The following is a 19,536-nucleotide window of genomic DNA, read 5'->3' as shown; positions in this document are numbered from 1 at the left end:
CCCTTCCCTCCTTCTCCCCCCTCCCCCTTTCTCTCCCCTCCCCACTCTCCTCCCCGCTCCTAGTCTGAAAAATGTCACCTTTTGTGATAAAATCTTAGTTATCTCGAAAGTGCGTTGCAGGAAGTTGTGGGATTTACATATTTGTGATACCTGCAACATATTCTAAAAGATGAAAGATTACACAATCCAGGTTTGTTCAATATATCATTTCAGTGGCAGGTGTAAATATATATATATATATATATATATATAAAACAAAGTCCATCACAGGGCACTGTAATGTTTTTTTCATAAATTCTGTGCGTTATGATCTTATTCTCTACAACCACATGATGAAGGAGCAGCGCTCCAAATGCTACTCCTTTCAAATAAACCTGTTGGACGATAACCTGGCGTTATGTGATTTTTAACTTTGCCAATCCACCCTAACCTGGACAATGCTAAATTACCCATAGTGCCACGGTTGTGCAGGTTCGGGTGGATTCGTCAGGGGGTGAATGTAGAGGAATGGGTGTGGGTGGGTTACCCTTTGGAGGGTTGGTATGGCCTCGTTGGGCCGAATTGCCTGCTTCCGCACTTTGGGGATTGGTTGATAGGAAGAGATTTTCCCAACTGTGCAGGGCAGCGCAGGTCCTGCTCCGGCTGTCTGGAGTGGGGGTAATGCGGGTCAGTCTGACACTGACCGCAGCAGGCGCAGTGAGGGCCAGCCGGACGCTGGCCGTCTGGAGTAGGCGCAGTGAGGGCCAGCCGGATACCGTCAATCCGGAGCAGGTGCAGTGAGGGTCAGCCGGACGCCGGCCGTCTGGAGTAGGCGCAGTGAGGGTCAGCCGGATGCCGTCCATTCGAAGCATGCGCTGTAAGGGTCAGCTGGATGCTGCCGTCCCTCCGGAGCAGTCGTAATGCAGGTTAGTCGCACGCTGGCGTCCGGACCGGTGCAGTGCGGGGGTTGGGTGTTGGCCCAGGTCCGTCCTTGTGAATCATTATTGATGTCACAGCGCGGAAGTGGCCCTATCAGTTTCAGAGTGAAACTTCCTCCCTCTGGGCAACTCTTCATCCTGGGGGCGAGAGAGAGAAGGGAGGGACATTTGTTACTTGAGCAACTGGAGTGAATCCAGGGAGGGAGCAAACTCAGCTATGAATCTTAATTACCCGGGTGAGTGAAGATGGAAGTATAGGATGGGGTTGTTTTCCCTAGCGCGATAGAGTCTGAGGGGTGACCTTATAGACTTGTATAAAATCAGTCAGTGATATGGATCAGGCAAATAGACAAGGTCTTTTACCTGGGATAGGAGAGTCCAGGACTAGATAGTACCAAGGTTTAGGGTGAGGGTGGGGTGGACATTTAAAAGCATAAGAAGGGGCAAATTTTTCACACAGAGCCTGGTGCATGTTTGGAATGAGTTGCTAGAGGAAGTGATGGAGGTTGGTACAATTACAGCATGTAAAAGACATCTGGATGGGTGTATGAATAGAAAGGGTTCAGAGGCTTATGGGCCAAGTGCTGGCAAATGCAACTCAATTTAGGATATCTGGAAGAGTTTGGCTGAAGTGTCTGTTTCTGTGCTGTATATCTCTATGACTCTGGCTTGCCACTAATGTTTGCCACATCTGTATGTTCAGTTTCTCTCTGGTGTCAGTGTTAATGCCTTGATGTCTCATTTTGTTCCCCTCTTCCTGGGGGCGTTAACCATTTTGTGTCTGGTTGTTCCTCAAGAAGCTGCATGGCGGATTCACCCTGAATTAACATTTTTGTTTGCTTCCCAAAATTAGACCTGCTCGCTCTCAGCAGCATCCCAATGTTGTGGAAGATATTAGCTTTCAGGTGGAGTCATCCAAACTTCAGAGAGATGTCAGTCTTGATATTTTTGCTTCTCTGCCCCTGTAAGATCCTGAATCAGTACCTTCAGGAGAATTAGTTAGAATGGAGTGAGAACAGAGGGAGAGAGTGGGATGGTGCTTTCAATTTTGTGGAATAGTAAAAGAAAATAATATTCTGCAGAAAGTAGAATTGCTTGTTCTGAGTTTCTACTCTGGACTGACAGTGATGACATTTATAATCTTTTCACAGAGTATTTGAAGATAGAAGTTTCAAATCAACAAATGAAGGACTTCTGCCCAAAACATCAACACTCCTGCTCCTCAGATGCTGCCTGACCTGATGTGCTTTTCCAGCACACTTCTCGACTCACTGTACAGCATCTGCAATCCTTGTTTTGACATCAATATCTGACAGTCACTCAATCCATCAGGACCTCAGCAATTTTTAACTTAGATTCTGTGAGAAGGAGCAAAGCTTTTTGGTTCCTGTTTCAGTACATTTTCAGCATCAGTGGGACTGGATGAGAGACCCGACTGTTGAACCGCACTGAGTGTGGAGCATGGATGAGTGATACGGCCTGGAACGAGGAATTCACGGCGGGGAGGGGCTATACACATGTTTGTGTGCAGGTGAAGCTTTGGCCATGGAGAATCCCGAGGAATCTCGCCCTGTGGAGAAACCGTGGAAGTGTGGCGACTGTGGAAAAGGCTTCCGTGTCCCGTCTGCCCTGGAGATTCATCAGCGCAGTCACACCAGGGAGAGGCCATTCTCCTGCACAGAGTGCAGAAAGGGTTTTACCCAGGCCTCCACCCTGCTGAGGCACCAGCAGGTCCACACGGGGGAGAGGCCATTCTCCTGCCCCGAGTGCAGGAAGGGCTTTACCCAGGCTTCCTCCATGCTGAGGCACCAGCGGCGCCATACGGGGGAGAGGCCATTCAGGTGCCCTGAGTGTGGGAAGGGCTTTACCCGGGCCTCCATCCTGCTGACTCACCAGCGGGTCCACACTGGAGAGAGGCCATTCCCCTGCCCAGAATGCAGGAAGGCCTTCAGCAATTCCTCCCACCTTCTGACCCACCAGCGTGTCCACACGCGGGAGAGGCCCTTCAGCTGTCCCGAGTGTGGGAAGAGATTCAGTCAAGTGGGCACCTTGCGGAAGCACCAGCTGCTCCACGCCGGGGAGAGGCCCTTCAGCTGCCCCGAGTGCTGGAAAGCTTTCAGCGATTCCTCTGCCCTGCTGAGGCATCAGCTAGTCCATACCGGGGAGTGGCCTTTCAGGTGCCCCGAGTGCGGGAAGGGCTTTAGCGATTCCTCTAATCTCCAGACCCACCAGCGGGTCCACACGGGGGAGAGACCCTTCAGTTGTCCCGAGTGCGGGAAGGCCTTCAGCGATTCCTCTAATCTTCAGACCCACCGGCGGGTTCACACGGGGGATAGGCCCTTCAGTTGCCTCAAGTGCAGGAAGGCCTTCACCTGCTCCTCCCTCCTGCGGAGGCACCAGCGAGTTCATTTGTCATCGCAGGGGTTTGAAGGAACGATGGCCTAGTGCCATTATCAACTGGACTCACAACCGAGTTCCGGCAAATCCTGCCACGGAAGATGGCGGAATTGGAATTCGGTCAGAAACCTGGAGTTCAGTATTTAACGATGAAACCATTTTGGTGGTGAAGAAAACCAAAACTCAGAAGGACTCATGTCCGAAATGTCGACTCTCCTGCTCCTTGGATGCTGCCTGACCTGCTGCGCTTTTCCAGCAACATGTTTTCAGCTCTGGTCTCCAGCATCTGCAGTCCTCACTTTCTCCAGTTACAAAGGGATAACTAGGTGCTGACTAATAGTAAAGAAAGTGGGAGGAAGTGTGTGGGTTTTGACTTTGAGCTGTTTAAAAACATATCAGTTACTTTTTTCTCTGCCATTTTGCTGAGGGGATCTGAAGCTGTAACAAAGTTGGGTCACAATAAAGGTTACCTGAACTTACCATCGGGCTCAGACTCACATTGAAAGCTGTGAGCTCCAAGTGATTTTTGTTTTAAAGCTGCTCATCTCTTTCAGCTTCACTAAGTTTCCAATGTCGTGTATCAGATGGAGCAGTGAATGAGGAGCTTGTATCATTAGAAATTGTAAATTTTTCAGGAGTGCAGGTACTGTATCATTTCATCAGCATTGTAACGTTTACTGGCAGCACTGGGAGGTGTGGGATGCGTTCGCTAGAAACTGTTTTGAGGAGCCGGTCTTGGACTGGAGTGGATAAAGTTAAAAATCACGCAACACCAGTTTATACTCCAACACATTTATTTGAAAGCACTAGCTTTCGGAGCGCTGCTCCATCATCAGGTAGCTGTGGAGCAGGATCATAACACACAGATTTTATAGGAAAGGATCACAGAGTCATGCAACTGATAGGCTATATTGAACAAACATAGATTGCTGTTAAGTCTTTCATCTTTTCGAATGGGTTGCAGGTTTCCTTAATGTATCAATTCCAGAATTTCTTTTAAGTTACAATCTCATGATGACATAAGGTTTTATAAAAATAGGTGACTTCTCAGCTCAGACAATGCATGTCAGATGTGAGGTTTGAGTCTGTCTGTATCCCAATCTTGAATCAGAGTGGTATCATTTCTAAAGTAGGAATTTATAAAATACTACATGGATTGGCTGCCTGCATTAACTGTCTGCAAATTTTGTGCTTTTTGAGCGAAATTGCATGTATCTGCAAATGTAATTCTGCAAACGCAAATTCACCCCATAGATTTTATATATATCTGTGTATGCATGCATGTGACCTTGTGCATCAGAGTGCGCGTACCATGCTTCGTAAAGTGTGGGTGTGTTGGAGTATAAGCCTCAGGAGTTGAGAGTGTTGGGGTGTGTGTATGTCTGACAGTGTGTGTTTGAGAGGTATGGATAAAAGTGAGAGTTTGCATTTTGCTAAAACAAAGCAGTGCAGGACTTGTACAGTTAATGGAAGAGCCCTGGGTTGTATTGTGGAACAGAGAGATCTGGGGGTGTTCAGGTACATCGTAGTTTGAAAGTTGCATCATTGGTAGACTGGGTGGCTAAGAAGGCATTTAGCACACTTGCCTTCATTGTTCACACCATTGAATATAGGAGTTGGGACATAATGTTGAGGTTATACAGGATGATGGTGAGGCCACTATTGGAGTACTGAGTACAGTTTGTCCTGTTATAGGAAGAATACTATTGGAGAGGGTTCGGAAAAGATTTGCCAGGACTGGAGGGTTTGAGTTATAAGGAGAGGCTGAGACTTCTTTCACTAGAGCAGAGGAGGTTGAGGGGTGACCTTAATGAGATATATAAAATCATGAGAGGTGGAGTAAAGTGATTAGCAAAAATAGCAAGGCGCACATGTTAAGATGTCAAGCTACGGGGGGGGGGAAGGGTGGGTGTGGCGGGGCGGGAGTGTGGTGGTGGTCATTGTGGCTCGATCTTTTTTTCTCACATTGGCCTTTGGACAGTGAGAAACTGTCAGTAACCCCATCTCCACAGAGTCTACTACGCGTACTCCTCGGTGTCAGCAAAAAAAACCGTGCATGCTTGTAGCTGTCCGCAAAAACGGCACTACATTGTTTTGATGGACCAATGATGAGTACTGCAGGACCAGTAGAAGTCTAGTCTTCTTGTTAATCACAGCCTCTCTATTGTCTGAAGGTGTCCTTCCTCATGTATATGTAAGGATACTAGGGATAGTGGGTGATGTCTTTTTGTGGCTAGTTGATGTTCATATATCCTAGTGGCTAGTTTTCTGCCTGTCCAATGTAGGGACACCGCATCCATCCTTGGATAAGGGTCTGTTTCTGTGTTCATAACTTGCTACATTGGATTCTGAGAGGAGCTTCTGACCTGTGCCAGCACAAAGCCTCCTGTATCCGCCTCTGTCATCTTATTCGAGCCAGTCCCATTCTCAAAGTAGCTGCTGCTGCTGGAATCCTCTTTTGTCTCTTCCTTACCTCCAGGCCGGACTACTTCAATGCTGCAATCAATAATTTTACGCATTTGCCCTTCTGGAAACTTGAAATCATCTCAGACTTTGCTCTTGTTTCATGGCAACAATTCTCATTCCTCTATGGCTCATGTGACCACTGACCTGTACTAGTGCCCATTCAAGCAACAACCAAATTTTAAAACTCTCATTTTAGTCTTCAAATCTCTCCAATGGTTTCTCCCATCTTTATCTTTGTAATCTCCGTGTGTTGAAATGTGTGTGCTGCTCCAACGGTGAGTGTCTTTGAAGAGAACTTGCAGGTAATGGTCTGCCATGTAGCTGCTGCTCTTGACCTTCTTAACGGTAGTAGTTTGAAAGGAGCTATCTGAAGAGTTTTGACTTTCCAAACATCCTGATATTGCTTCCTTGATAATTGATCCTAACAACTTCCCATCAACACATGTTGAACTAACTGGTCTGCAATTTCTCACATATTGCCTCTCTCCCTTTGTGAATACAGGTGTTACATTAGCATTTTTCCACTCCAGTGGAATCATAAGATATCAGAGCAGAAATGAGGCCATTCAGCCCAGCAAGTCTGCTCCATCATCCAATCACGGCTGAAGTCAACTCCTTTCTGGCGCTTTCTCCCCGTAACCATTGATCACCTTGACAATCAAGAATCTACCCATCTCAGTCTTAAATAAAGTCAATTAATCTTTCTTATGTCCAAGGAATTTTGGAATATTGTAACTAACGAAGCCACTATCTCTGCCGCCACTTGCTTTAGTACATTAGAATGTGGGCCATTAGGCTCAGGGGACCTGTCCACCCTCAATCCTGATAGTGTACATGTCAACGTTGATTGTTTAAGTTCTACCCTTTCTACAGCCTCTGACTTTTAGATTAGATTACTTACAGTGTGGAAACAGGCCCTTCGGCCCAACAAGTCCACAGCGGTTTTGTTCCCTTCAGCACATCAATAGGAGCTCTTGCTATTCTGTTTGATATTTTGTGCTGGAATTATTTCGTAATTTGCCTTACCTATTTTTATGAATTTTATTCGTATCCTTTTGTTTATGTTTGCAAGTTTCTCAATGCTTCAGCCTTCCAGAGGTCTGGAATAACATTTCTGAAAATTGAAAGAAAACTACATTCAAACTTTAAAGAAACCCACCTTTCAAGTGGCTGGGGGCGGGGAAAACGATCGCCCCGCCCCCATTGTCTCCGAATTCTTGGAGGACTCCTCCAACCGCGCCACCTCGGCGGGTGATGACGTCACCAGGTGGGACTCCCGCCCCCTGTGAGTTGGCGCATGTGCAATGGGACAAAGTCAGTGTTACTGAGTGTGGGAGAGGAATGGCGCCGGCGGCTGAAGGAACAAGAACAGAAACCGCTGGAAAAGCTGAGCAGGTCCGGCAGCTCGTGTTGAGAGAAATGTGAGGACGTGTTTCGGGTCCGGGGATCCTTCTTCAGAACAGGACCAGGTTTCAGAAACATCCCGGGGAGGTCGCCAGGTCCGAGCGCCAAGACCTGGCTCCTGCCCCCGGGGAGAGGAGACAGTGAGACAGGGTAGGATTGGGAACCGCGGGAGGAGGGAGACTGGGGAGTTTATAAACTCCTAGGGGGAGGCCGCAGGCCGCGAATAAAAGCCCCACAGGCCCAGTGTTTACTTCACCGGGAAGGAGCTCTCGGGTTGTCCGGGCAACCGGCCGCCAGCTTTAAGAAGGTCAGGCGCATGTTGTCTTGGGACGGGGTTGTTGGATTGTTGTATAATATTGATCTCCTCTTTTAATCTTGAATATTTTTAAAATGTACACTGGCTTCAATTTATGAATTCTCAGTACAGAAGCAAAATATAAACATCTCCTTACATGCATCCCAACATGTGCATAGGAGCCAAGACTGCCTCAAGATTTACTGAGGTGCTGAATCATTAGCTCTTTCCCTTTTGATGAATGAAGGTGGTGCCCAGCAGACTCCTGTACACAGCCTGTTCTGCCAGCTTTTATGGGAGAGATACGATAGCAAAACTGAGACACCCGTGCAGCCAAGTAATTTGAAGTCACACTTTGGTGCTTCGAACCCCTCAAATTCAGCCTAACGTCAAGGCTGTAGGGGTACCAGACTCCCTAGGACAGCCAGGATAGATAACAAAGAGGAGAGCTGAAGTGTTATCCTCGTCAAGCCTGTAACTTCTGCAAAAAACACCATCATGTTAGTGAAATGCAATGTTCCCTTCAGCAATCCCACGCTGACTCTTCCTAATCAATCCACCTTTCTCCATGTGACTACTAATTTTGACCAGAATAACTAATTCTGCTTTTCCACCAAATTTAAACTGGCTGCCCTATAATTGCTGAGTATATCTTTACAACCTTCCTTAAATAAGGCTATAATGTTTGCAGTTTTCCAGTCACTTCCTCCGATTCCATGGAAGACTGTTGAATTATGGCGAGTGCTCCCACAATTTCTGTCGTCCTTTTCTTCAAGATCCTTGGATACATTTCATCGAGTCCCAGTGCCTTGTCATCTTCTCAGTGCCAACAACTTATCGAAGACTTCTTTCATATTAATTTTGAACTCATACAGTGACAAAGTCACCTTGTTGGTTGCCCCGTAAGAATTAGTTAGAGCGGAGTGAGAACAGAGGGGGAGAGAGTGGGATGGTGTTTTCAATTTTGTGGAATAAGAAAAGAATATTCTGCAGAAAGTAGAATTGCTTGTTCTGAATTTCTACCCTGCACTGACAGTGATGAATTTTACAATTTCTTTTTGCAGATCTGAAGACAGAAGTTTCAAAATGAACAGGTGCAAGTGTTATGCCAGAAACATTGACTCTCCTGCTCCTCGGATGCTGCCTGACCTGCTGTGCCTTTCCAGCGCTGCACTTTTTGACTCTGACTCTCCAGCGACTGCAGTCCTCACTTTGACATCAATGTCTGACAGTCACCCAATCCATCAGGACCGCAACAATTTTCAACTATGATTCTGTGAGAAGGAAACAAGCTTTTTGGTTCTTGTTTGAGTACTATTTCAGCATCAGTGGGACTAGATGAGAGACCCTAGTGTCGCAGCGCACTGAGCGTGGAGTGTGTAACAGCTATATGGCCTGAAAACAGGAATTCACAGCGAGAAGGGGGTTGTACACGTATTTGTGTACAGCTGAAGCTTCAGCCATGGAGAAACCAGAGGAATCCTGCCCTGTGGAGAAACCATGGAAGTGTGATAATTGTGAGAAAGGCTTTCATGCCCCGTCTGCCCTGGAGACTTATCGGCACAGCCACACTGGGGATAGGCCATTCAGCTGCCCCAAGTGCGGCAAGGCCTTCAGCAATTCCACCACTCTGTTGACCCGCAAGCGGGTCCAGGCGGGGGAGTGGCCCTTCAGCTGCTCAGTGTGGGAAGGCCTTCAGCAATTCCTCCGACCTGCTGAAGCACCAGCGGGTCCACACAGGGGAGAGGCCATTCTCCTGCCCTGACTGCAGGCAGGCCTTCGGTGATTCCTCTGCCCTGCTGACCCACTGGCAGGTCCATACAGGGGAAAGGCCCTTCAGCTGTCCTGACTGCGGGAAGGCCTTCAGCAAATCCTCTGACCTGCTGAAGCACCAGCGGGTCCACACGGGGGAGAGGCCGTTCTCCTGCCCTGAGTGCGGGAAGGCCTTCAGCAATTCCTCCAACCTGCTGACCCACCGGTGTGTCCATACAGGGGAAAGACCCTTCAGCTGCCCAGAGTGTGGGAAGACCTTCAGCAGTTCCTCCTACAGGCTGAACCACCAGCGGGTCCACACGGGGGAGAGGCCGTTCTCCTGTTTAGAGTGCGGGAAGGCCTTCAGCAATTCCTCCAACCTGCTGACCCACCGGCGTGTCCACACGGGGGAAAGACCCTTCAGCTGCCCCGAGTGCGGGAAGGCTTTCAACAGTTCCTCCCACCTGCTGACCCATCAGCGGTTCCACACTGGGGAGAGGCCGTTCCCCTGCACCGTGTGCAGGAAGGCTTTTAGCAATTCCTCCAACCTGCTGAACCACCAGCGGGTCCACACGGGTGAGAAACCCTTCACCTGCTCTCAGTGTGGGAAGGGTTTCACCCGCTCCTTCAACCTGCGGAGCCATCAGCGAGTTCACGTGCCATCGCAGGAAGATTGAAGGAGCAACGGGTTGGAGAGGTTGGTGGCGGTGGTGTTGGGTGGGGAGAGTGTGTGCGCTTTGACCTTGAGCTGTTTTTAAAAAAACCTACTTTTTCTATGCCTTTTTGCTGGGGGGGGGAATCTGAATCTGTAACAAAGTTGGGTCACACTAAAGGTTACCTGAACTTAACATCGGGCTCAGGCTCTCATTGAAAGCTTTGAGCTCCAAATGGTTTTTGTTTTAAAGCTGCTCATTTCTTTCAGCCTCCTGCACTAAGTTTCCAATGCTGTGTATCAGATGGAGCAGTGAATGAGTAGCTACTATCGTTAAAAATTGTAAATTTTTCAGGAGTGCAGGTGCTGCACCATTTCATCAGCATTGTAAAGTTTACTGGCAGCAGTAAAGGGTGTGGGCCGTGTTCACTAAAAACGATGTGGAGGAGCCGGTGTTGGACTGGGGTGGGTAAAATTAAAAATCATAGTTAAGTTAAAAAGCACCAGGTTATAGTCCAATAGGTTTCTTTGGACGCACTAGCTTTCAGAGCGCTGCTCCTTCATCGGGTAGCTGTGGAGCAGGATCATAAGGCACAGAATTTATAGCAAAAGATCAGTGTCATAGAACAGAAAGTATATATTGAAAAAAACCTGGATTGCTGTTAAGTCTTTCATCTTTTAGAATGGGTTGCAGGTTTTGATTCATTAATGTATAAATCCCAGAACACTTTTTAAGTCACAATCTCGAGATGACTTAAGGTTTTATAAAAATAGGTGACAGCTCAGCTCTCACAATGTATGAAAGGTGTGAAGTTTGAGTGTGTCTGTATCCGAATCTTGAATCAGACTGGTTCTATTACCAAAGTAGGAATTTATAAAATAATACATGGATTGACTACCTGCCGATTTCTGCTCAGAAAGTGCACAATGAATGTATCTGCAAATGTAAATTCACCCCATAGACCCATGTGTATGTGTTTGCATGTGTGCATGCTTGGTAAAGTTTGTCTGTGTGATGGAGTATAAGCCTCTGAGAAGGCGTGTGCATGGGTGTGAGTGGGGTGTGTTTGTATGTGTGTGTCTGAGAGACCATGTGTATATGAGAGGGTCTGTGTGACTGTGTGAGAGAGAGTGTGTATAATGTAGTGGGGTCACCCAAAGTCCCTGTTGAGACCATCCTCATGGGTTCCGAACTTGGCTATCAGCCTCTGCTCAGCCACTAAAAACAATTGAGCAGTTACACAACACGCATTGGACAGTACAGGGTGGGACTTGTGTTTTGTTTTGCAGAAGGTGGGAGGCTCTGGATGAGAGCAAACACATGCTGGAGGACCTTCGGCTCAGAATTGGAGCTGGAAGCCAGGCTGCATAGACATCAGGGGGAAAAGTTAACCAGCATTTTATTCCGGGTAATGGTCATTCATCTCCAGACAGAGCCTTCTCATTGGGTCAGTGGACAGGATCAGGTGGGTGTGAGTGTGAATCACGCAGGTAAAGGGGATTTGAGAGAGGGCTGCAGGGGTGGGAGGAGTTAACTGGCTGGGTGGTGGGAGGAAGAACAAAGTTGGGGTGGGGGGGAGGAGAGAAAGGTGACGGTAAGGGACAGAATAGTGACAATCGTCTCTGTTCTCTGCAGTTGGCAGCAGGAGGCCAGATGGCACCAGGATTCAGGAACCAACGTGCTTAGGGCTGGAGAAGTGGGAAAGGGAGGCTGCAGTGGGTGTGGTCCAACAATGTCAGGAGGAGACAGCCAGTCAGAAGCTACAAAGACAAAGCAGAACCCCAAAGCTATGGGCAGCACAGTGACTCTGTGGCTAGTGCTGCTGCCTCACATCGCCAGGGACCTGGGTTTGATTCCAGCCTTTGGGGACTGTCTGTGTGGACTTTGTGCATGGTTTAGCTCTGGGTGCTGTGGTTTCTACCCACAGTCCAACAATCTGCAGTTTAGGGTGGGTAAGCCATGGGGAGCTGCAGAGCTATATGGTAGGTGAGTTGGTCTGGTGGGATGCTGTTTGGAAGTTTGGTGTGAATTAGATGGCTGAAAATGTGTTGCCGGAAAAGCGCAGCAGGTCAGGCAGTATCCAAGGAACAAGAAATTCAACGTTTTGGGCATAAGCCCTTCATCAGGAATTCAACATATTTTCAGCTCTGATCTCCAGCATCTGCAGACCTCACTTTCTCCTGTGAATTAGATGGGCCAAATAGCCTGCAGGGATTATATGATTCTGCTGCCATGGCCATGTGTATATTGAGAAGTAACTGCTGAGGTCCTGGGAAAGGTGGGATTTGTGGTGTCGCTGCCCGCTGTCCATTCTCTTCCTGTCCCCCCAACTCCTGTCAATTTTCTCTCTAGACCCCCAACCATTCTCTTTCCCTTTTCCCCCCAGTACCTGTTATTTCTCGTGCCTCAAGAAAGAGAGAGAATGAATGTTGATGAGTCTATATGAGAGATGGGGGTGCATGAGAAATGGCTGATCTTTAAAAAGAAGAATAGCTAAGGTGATATATTCAGAAACATCATTAAAGCATCTTCAATTTTATTAAGAAGCTGCAGGCACTTTTCTGAATCTGCACTGAAATATGTGCAGTTAGGTATAGGCTGTAATGGGTGAGCGGTGTATTCCTAGTCTTGTGATATAGGTTCCAACTATGTCGAATAAGAGTCAGAGGCAGCAAAGGACTGCTTATGCTCTTCGGTGTCAGCAAAAATCTGCGTATACTCCTAGATTTCCGCACAAACGGTTTGTGACCTTCTTTTGATGGACCAATAGAGCGCCCTGGAGGATCGGAAAGAGACTGGACCTCCTGCCAGTCAGAGCTCCCCATTCTCTGAATGCGGAAGTCGGACCATGAGCTTTGGAAGCTGCTCATCTCTGAATGGTTGAGCTGCGACCCCAGACTGCAACTTCATTCCTCTGTCCAATATCTGTGAGGTACACACTCTCATTTCCATTTCTTGTTTTGCATTCTGGGCTTCAATTGTTGACTTACAGCAAGTGAAAGGAAAGAGAGTGAATGCAGGACGGACTATGGAAACATTGGTCCAGGTCTGTTCTCAGTTGGCAAACACATGGCAATTGCGTTACCACAATGTGATAATGTAGCGTTTAATGTGGAATAAAAATCAGAAAGGAGTTGCATTGTTTAAAAGTGACACATTGGGATGTGAAGGAAGTGAGGACTGTAGATGCTAGACATTAAGAGTCAAAGTGTGGCACTGGAAAAGCACAGCAGGTCAGACAGTATCCGAGGACCAGGAGAGTCGACGTTTCAGACATGAGCCCTTCAACAGGAATGATGTGTGGATGTACAAAGGAGGCTCAGCGTCCTTCTACACTAGTCAATGCCAATTGTCAGAGGTGAAACAAGCAATCAGCAAGGCAAGTGGTATATTAGCAAGTGGAGTTGAGTTCAGAAGTAGGAATGTCTTCCTGCAGTTAGGGGGTCATTGAATATATTCAAGGCTGAGTTCATCTGATTTTTGAACAACAAAGTGGATGGTGATGGGGGAAATTAAAAAAAAAGTTTTGAAGACCAGTACAGAACAGTTGCAGAGTAATACAGAACAGAAACAGACCCTTCAGTCCAATTAATTCATGCTGACTATATTCACAAACTAAACTAATCCCATCTAGTTTGGCCTATATCCCTTCAAACCTTTCCTATTAATGCACTTATCCAAATGTCTTTTAAATGTTATCACTATTCCTGCATCCACCATTTCCTCAGGACATTGAAAGAGAGTGGTTTGTGTGTGGAATCAAAAGAAAAAAGTACTGTTCATGTCTTTTTTTTTAAATCTTTCTCCTCTCACCTTAAAAATGTACTCCCTAATCTTGAAACCCCCACCCGAAGGAAACAGCATCTGCCACGCACCTCATCAATATCCCTTCTTGACTTTATAAACTAAGGTCACCTCTCAACCTCCTGTGCTGCAGTGAAAAATGTCCCAGCATATCCACCTAGATGCAGGTATATTCATATCCAGTTATGATCTGTTCAATGCTGGTGCAGGCCCGAAAGACCAAATGGCATCCTGCTCCCAATTCTCACCCTCATAAGTCTAAGGACAGCAAGAGACCATGAAACATTGGAGCACAAAATTAGGCTATTCAGCCATCAGGTATCTTCATACCATTCAATCATGGCTGATAAGTTTCTCAATCCCATTCTCCCGCTTTCTCCCCGTAACTCTCAATCCCCTTGATACTCGAGAGCCTATCTATCTCGGTCTTAAATATCCTCAGTGACCTGGCCTGCACAGCCATTGGTGGCAATGAATTCAATAGATTCGCCACTCTCTGGCTGAAAGGTTCCTCCTTATCTCTGTTCTAAGAGGTCTTCCCTTTACTTGAAGGCTGTGGCCTCGGTTCCTAGTCTCTTCTGTCAGTGGAAGCATCTTCCAACGTCCACTCTGCCCAGGCCATTCAGTGTTCGGTATGTTTCAATTAGATCTCCCTGTGTGTGGGCCTGTGTTATGGACTAAACCAGACCATGCAAAACATTCTTAAGCAGGCAGCCCCACACCATGACTTTGCAATTTGTTTTGATAAGTGTACAGTAAAAATTACCTGGAATAAGTTTGCTTGGTTGATGACTAGATTTTAAAACGGAGAATTATTCATAAAATTACATCATTAAACACAAAGATCAGAATAAAGAATGCCTACAGAGGTCAGCCTATCCAACTAGAACTTAATTATGCTGTTTGAATATATACAACAGTCCCAATAAGCAAACTCAATCTGAAAATCAGTATAAATAGAACACATGCCTACAGATTGAAGTAGAGAGCACGCGAGAGAGCAATGCCACACAGCTTCCAACCAGTTCAAGATGAACTAAAACTGCTCAGCTCAAGAGCTGACTACGCCCCCTTTTTTTTAATATACAGGCCACTTCTAAAATATGACCACTTTGGCCTGAAATCTCATCAGTTTACATATAAACAAAAGGCATCTTAAAATCCTTTTCATCTCTGTACCAAAGCAGACTGATCGGAGATTGACCCAGTTTATTATCCCTCTGGGGGAAAAAAAAATCAAAGACACAGTCTCCTTGAGCCAAGGAACATCTTTCAGGAAAAAAAAGGTACTAGCTTTGTGACACCTGTTAATCAGCAAGAACCAGACACTTCAGGATGAGATGGGATTAGGTACGACAAAGTGAGAATGGAGGGAGAGTGAGAGGATATGGGGCCTCTGGAAGGTTGGATAAAATGGCTGAAGGAGCTGCACAAGATTGCTTTTGCATTGCTACGTGACGAGCTGCTGTTTGTGTCTATAGCTGTATAAATAACTACTAAAACCATTAGAATGCAGAAGTAGACCGATGAGAAAGTACTAACCACACTCTGCAAGCCCTTTGTATCTCAAGATAAAGATGACCTAACCTTTATGACTTAACTTGTTTACCAATTATCATAAGAGACAGATGTACAGCATGGAAACAGACCCTTCAGTCCAACCCGTCCATGCCAACCGGATATCTCAACACAATCGAGTCCCATCTACCAGCACTGGCCCATATCCCTCCAAACCTTTCCTATTCATCCAAATGCCTTTTAAATGTTACAATTATATCAGCCTCCACCACTTCCTCTGGCAGTTCATTCCATACACGTACCACCCTGTGTGAAAAGGTTGCCCCTTAGGTCTCGTTTATATCTTTCCCCTCTCACCCTAAACCTACACCCTCTAGTTTTGGACTCCCCAACCCCAAGGAAAAGACTGTCTATTAATTCTATCCATGCCCCTCATGATTTTGTAAACCTCTAGAAGGTCACCCCTCAACCTCCGATGCTCCAGGGAAAACAGCCCCAGCCTGTTCAGCCTCTCCCCATAGCTCAAATCCTCCAACCCTTGTAAATCTTCTCTGGATCCTTTCAAGTTTCACAACATCTTCCCGATAGGAAGGAGACCAGAACTGCATGCAATATTCCAACAGTGGCCTAACCAATGTCCTGTACAGCCACAACATGACCTTGGAGTGTGGAACCTGAAACAGCCTGGAAAGAGGAATTCACGGCATGAAGTTGCTATACACTCACTCACTTGTGTGCGGCTACAGCTTTGGCCATGGAGAAACCAGAGGAATCCTGCCCCATGGACAAACCATGGAAGTGTGGAGACTGCAGGAAAGGCTGTTCCTCTGCACAGAGTGTGGGAAGGCCTTCAGTGAGTTATTCGTTCTGCTGAGGCACCAGTGGGTCCACGCCAGGGAGAGGCCTTCAGCTGCTCAGAGTGCGGTAAGGGCTTTACCCATGCCTGTGCCCTGCCAACCCACAGCAATATGGATGACTCAACACTGTCCCACTTGGGCAAACGAGTGGGAAGAAACTGACTTAGATGCAGTGTATGGGGTGAAATTGCTGAATGAGGCAACACCTCCTCCGGGTTACGGCTGTACCAAGGATCCAATTACAAACGGACAACTCGGTGGCGACCAATAGTAAAGAAAGTGGAATGGGGAGTGTGTGAGCTTTGACCTTGAGCTGATTAAAAACAGCTATCTTTTCTGTGCCTTTTTGCTGAGGGGATTTGAAGCTGTAACAAAGTTGGTTCGCAAGAAAGGTTACCTGAACTTATCGCCGGGCTCAGACTCTCATTGAAAGCTTTGAACTCCAAGAGGATTTGTTTTAAAGCTGCTCCTTTCTTTCAGCCTCCTGCACAGAGTTTCCAATGTCATGTATCAGCAGAAGCAGTGAGTGAGTAGCTAGTATTATTTGAAATTCTAAGTTTTTCAGGAGTGCAGAGTGCTTCGCTTCATCAGCATTGTAATGTTTCCTGGCAGCACCAGGAGGTGTGGGCTGTGTTCACTAAAAATGTTGTGGAGGTGCCGGTATTGGACTGGGGTGGGTAAAGTTAAAAATCACACAACACCAGGTTACAGTCCAACAGGTTTATTTGGAAGCACTAGCTTTTTGAGCACTGCTCCTTCATCGGGGAGCTGTGGTGCATGAGCATAAGACAGCGATTTTATAGCAAAAGATCACAGTGTCATGCAACTGATAGGATATATTGAACAACCTAAGGTTGCTATTCAGTCTTTCCTCTTTTAAAACGGGTTGCAGGTTTCAGATCATTAATATGTAAATCCCAGAACATAGAGTCATAGGGATGTACAGCATGGAAACAGACCCTTCGGTCCAACTTGTCCACAACGACCAGATATCCTAACCAAATCGAGTCCCACTTGCCAGCACCTGGCCCATATCCCACCAAACCCTTCCTATTCATGTATCCATCCAAATGCCTCTTAAATGTTGCAATTGTACCAGCCTCCACCACTTCCTCTGGCAGCTCATTCCATACATGCACCACCCTGAGTCAAAAAGTTGCCCCTTACGTCTCTTTTATATCTTTCCCCTCTCACCCTAAACCTATGCCCTCTAGATTTGGACACCCTGACCCCAGGGAAAAGACTTAGTCTATTTACCCTATCCATGCCCCTCATAAATTTGTCAACCTCTATGAGATCACCCCTCAACCTCCGACTCTCCAGGGAAAACAGCCCCAGCCTGTTCAGCCTCTCCCCATAGCTCAAATCCTCCAACTTTGGCAACATCCTTGTAAATCTTTTCTGAACCCTTTCAAGTTTCACAACATCTTCCCGATAGGAAGGAGACCAGAATTGCACACAATATTCCAACAATGCCCTACCAATGTCCTGTACAGCCGCAACATGACCTCACAACTCCTGTACTCAATACTCTGACCAATAAAAGAAAGCATACCAAAAGTTCTCTTCACTATCCTATCTACCTGCAACTCCACTTTCAAGGAGCTATGAACCTGCACTCCGAGGTCTCTTTGTTCAGCAACACTCCCTAGGACCTTACCATTCAGTCTTTAGATCAGAGTGGTGCTGGAAAAGCACAGCAGGTCAGGTAGCATCCAAGGAACAGGAAAATCGACATTTCAGGCAAAAGCCCTTCATCAGGAATAGAGCTCTTTTCCAGCACCACTCTGATCGAAACTCTGGTATCCAGCATCTGCAGTCCTCACTTTTGCCTAGTTGATCCTTACAATGAAGTGTATAAGTCCCACTAAGATTTGCTTTCCCAAAATGCAGCACCTCAGATTTATCTGAATTCAACTACATCTGCCACTTCTCAGCCCATTGGCCCATCTGGTCAAGATCCTGTTGTAATCGGAGGTAACCCTCTTCCGCTGTACACTACACCCCCAATTATGGAGGCATCTGCAAACTTACTAACTGTTCCTCTTATGGTTACATCCAAACCATTTATGTAAACGACAAAAAGTAGAGGACCCAGCACTGATCCTTGTGACACTCCACTGGTCACAGGCCTCCAGTCTGCAAAACAACCCTCCACCACCACCCTCCGTCTTCTACCTTTTGAGCTAGTTATGTATCCAAATGGCTAGTTCTCGCTGTATTCCATGAGATCTAACCTTGCTAATCAGTCTCCCATGGGCAACCTTGTCGAATGCCTTACTGAATTCCATACACATCACATTTACCACTCTGTCCTCATCAATCTTCTTTGTTACTTCCTCAAAAAAAACCCAATCTGACTATCCCTAATCAGTCCTTGCCTTTCCTAGTACATGTACATCCTGTCCCTCAGGATTCCCTCCAACAACTTGCCCACCTCAGAGGTCAGGCTCACTGGTCTATAGTTTGCTGGCTTGTCCTTAGCACCCTTCATAAACAGTGGCAACACGTTAGCCAACCTCCAGTCTTCCAGCACCTCACCTGTTGACTATCAATGATACAAATCTCAGCAAGAGGCCCAGCAATCACTTCTCCAGCTTCCCACAGAGTTGAGGGTACACCTGATCAGGTCCTGGGAATTTATCCACTGTTAGGTGGTTACAAGACATGCAGCATTTCTTCCTCTGTAATATGGACATTTTGCAAGATGTCACCATCTATTTCCCTACAATCTATACCTTCCATTTCCTTTTCCACAGTAAATACTGATGGAAAATACTAATTTAGTATCTCCCTCATTTTCTGCAGCTCCACACAAAGACCGCCTTGCTGATCTTTGAGGGGCCCTATTCTCTCCCTAGTTACCCTTTTGTCCTTAATATGTATGTAAAAACTCTTTGGATTCTCCTTAATTCTACTTGCCGAAGCTACCTCATGTCCACTTTTTGCCCTCCTGATTTCCCACTTAAGTATACTCCTACTTCCTTTATACTCTAAGGATTCACTATACACAACGTATGCTTCCTTTTTCTTAACCAAACCCTCAATTTCTTTCGTCATCTAGCATTCCTTATATCTACCAGCCTTTCCTTTCACCCTAACAGGAATATACTCTCTCTGGATTCTCTTTACATTTCTGAAGGCTTCCCATTTTCCAGCCATCCCTTTACCTGCGAACATCTGCCCCCAATCAGCTTTTAAAAGTTCTTGCCTAATACCGTCACAATTGGCCTTTCTCCAATTTACAATCTGGTCGATCCTTTTCCATCATTATTTTAAATCCAATAGAATTATAGTCGCTGGCTCCAAAGTGCTCCCCCACTAACACCTCAGTCATCTACCCTGCCTTATTTCCCAAGAGTAAATCAAGTTTTGCACCTTCTCTAGTAGGTACATCTGCATACTGAACCAGAAAATTGTCTTGTACACACTTGACAAATTCCTCTCCATCTAAACACTTAACACGATGGCAG

The 19,536-nt window shown here is 46.5% G+C and overlaps 1 protein-coding gene across 1 annotated transcript in view; it reads left to right on the top strand.

The window, feature by feature from the left end:
* Positions 1–19,536, top strand: part of LOC132808327 (zinc finger protein 239-like) — a 75,354-nt gene that overhangs the window by 18,042 nt on the left and 37,776 nt on the right. Inside the window, exons 4-5 of the mRNA XM_060822086.1 lie at positions 2,649–3,281; positions 9,162–9,887. Coding sequence (XP_060678069.1) covers positions 2,649–3,281; positions 9,162–9,887 — 1,359 coding nt within the window. The remainder of the gene's footprint in view (positions 1–2,648; positions 3,282–9,161; positions 9,888–19,536) is intronic.

The sequence above is a fragment of the Hemiscyllium ocellatum genome (genome assembly GCF_020745735.1).
Source record: "Hemiscyllium ocellatum isolate sHemOce1 chromosome 27 unlocalized genomic scaffold, sHemOce1.pat.X.cur. SUPER_27_unloc_41, whole genome shotgun sequence".
Taxonomy (NCBI): Eukaryota; Metazoa; Chordata; class Chondrichthyes; order Orectolobiformes; family Hemiscylliidae; genus Hemiscyllium; species Hemiscyllium ocellatum.
Note: the sequence above shows the minus strand (reverse complement) of the source record. Positions and strands in the feature narration are given on the sequence as shown.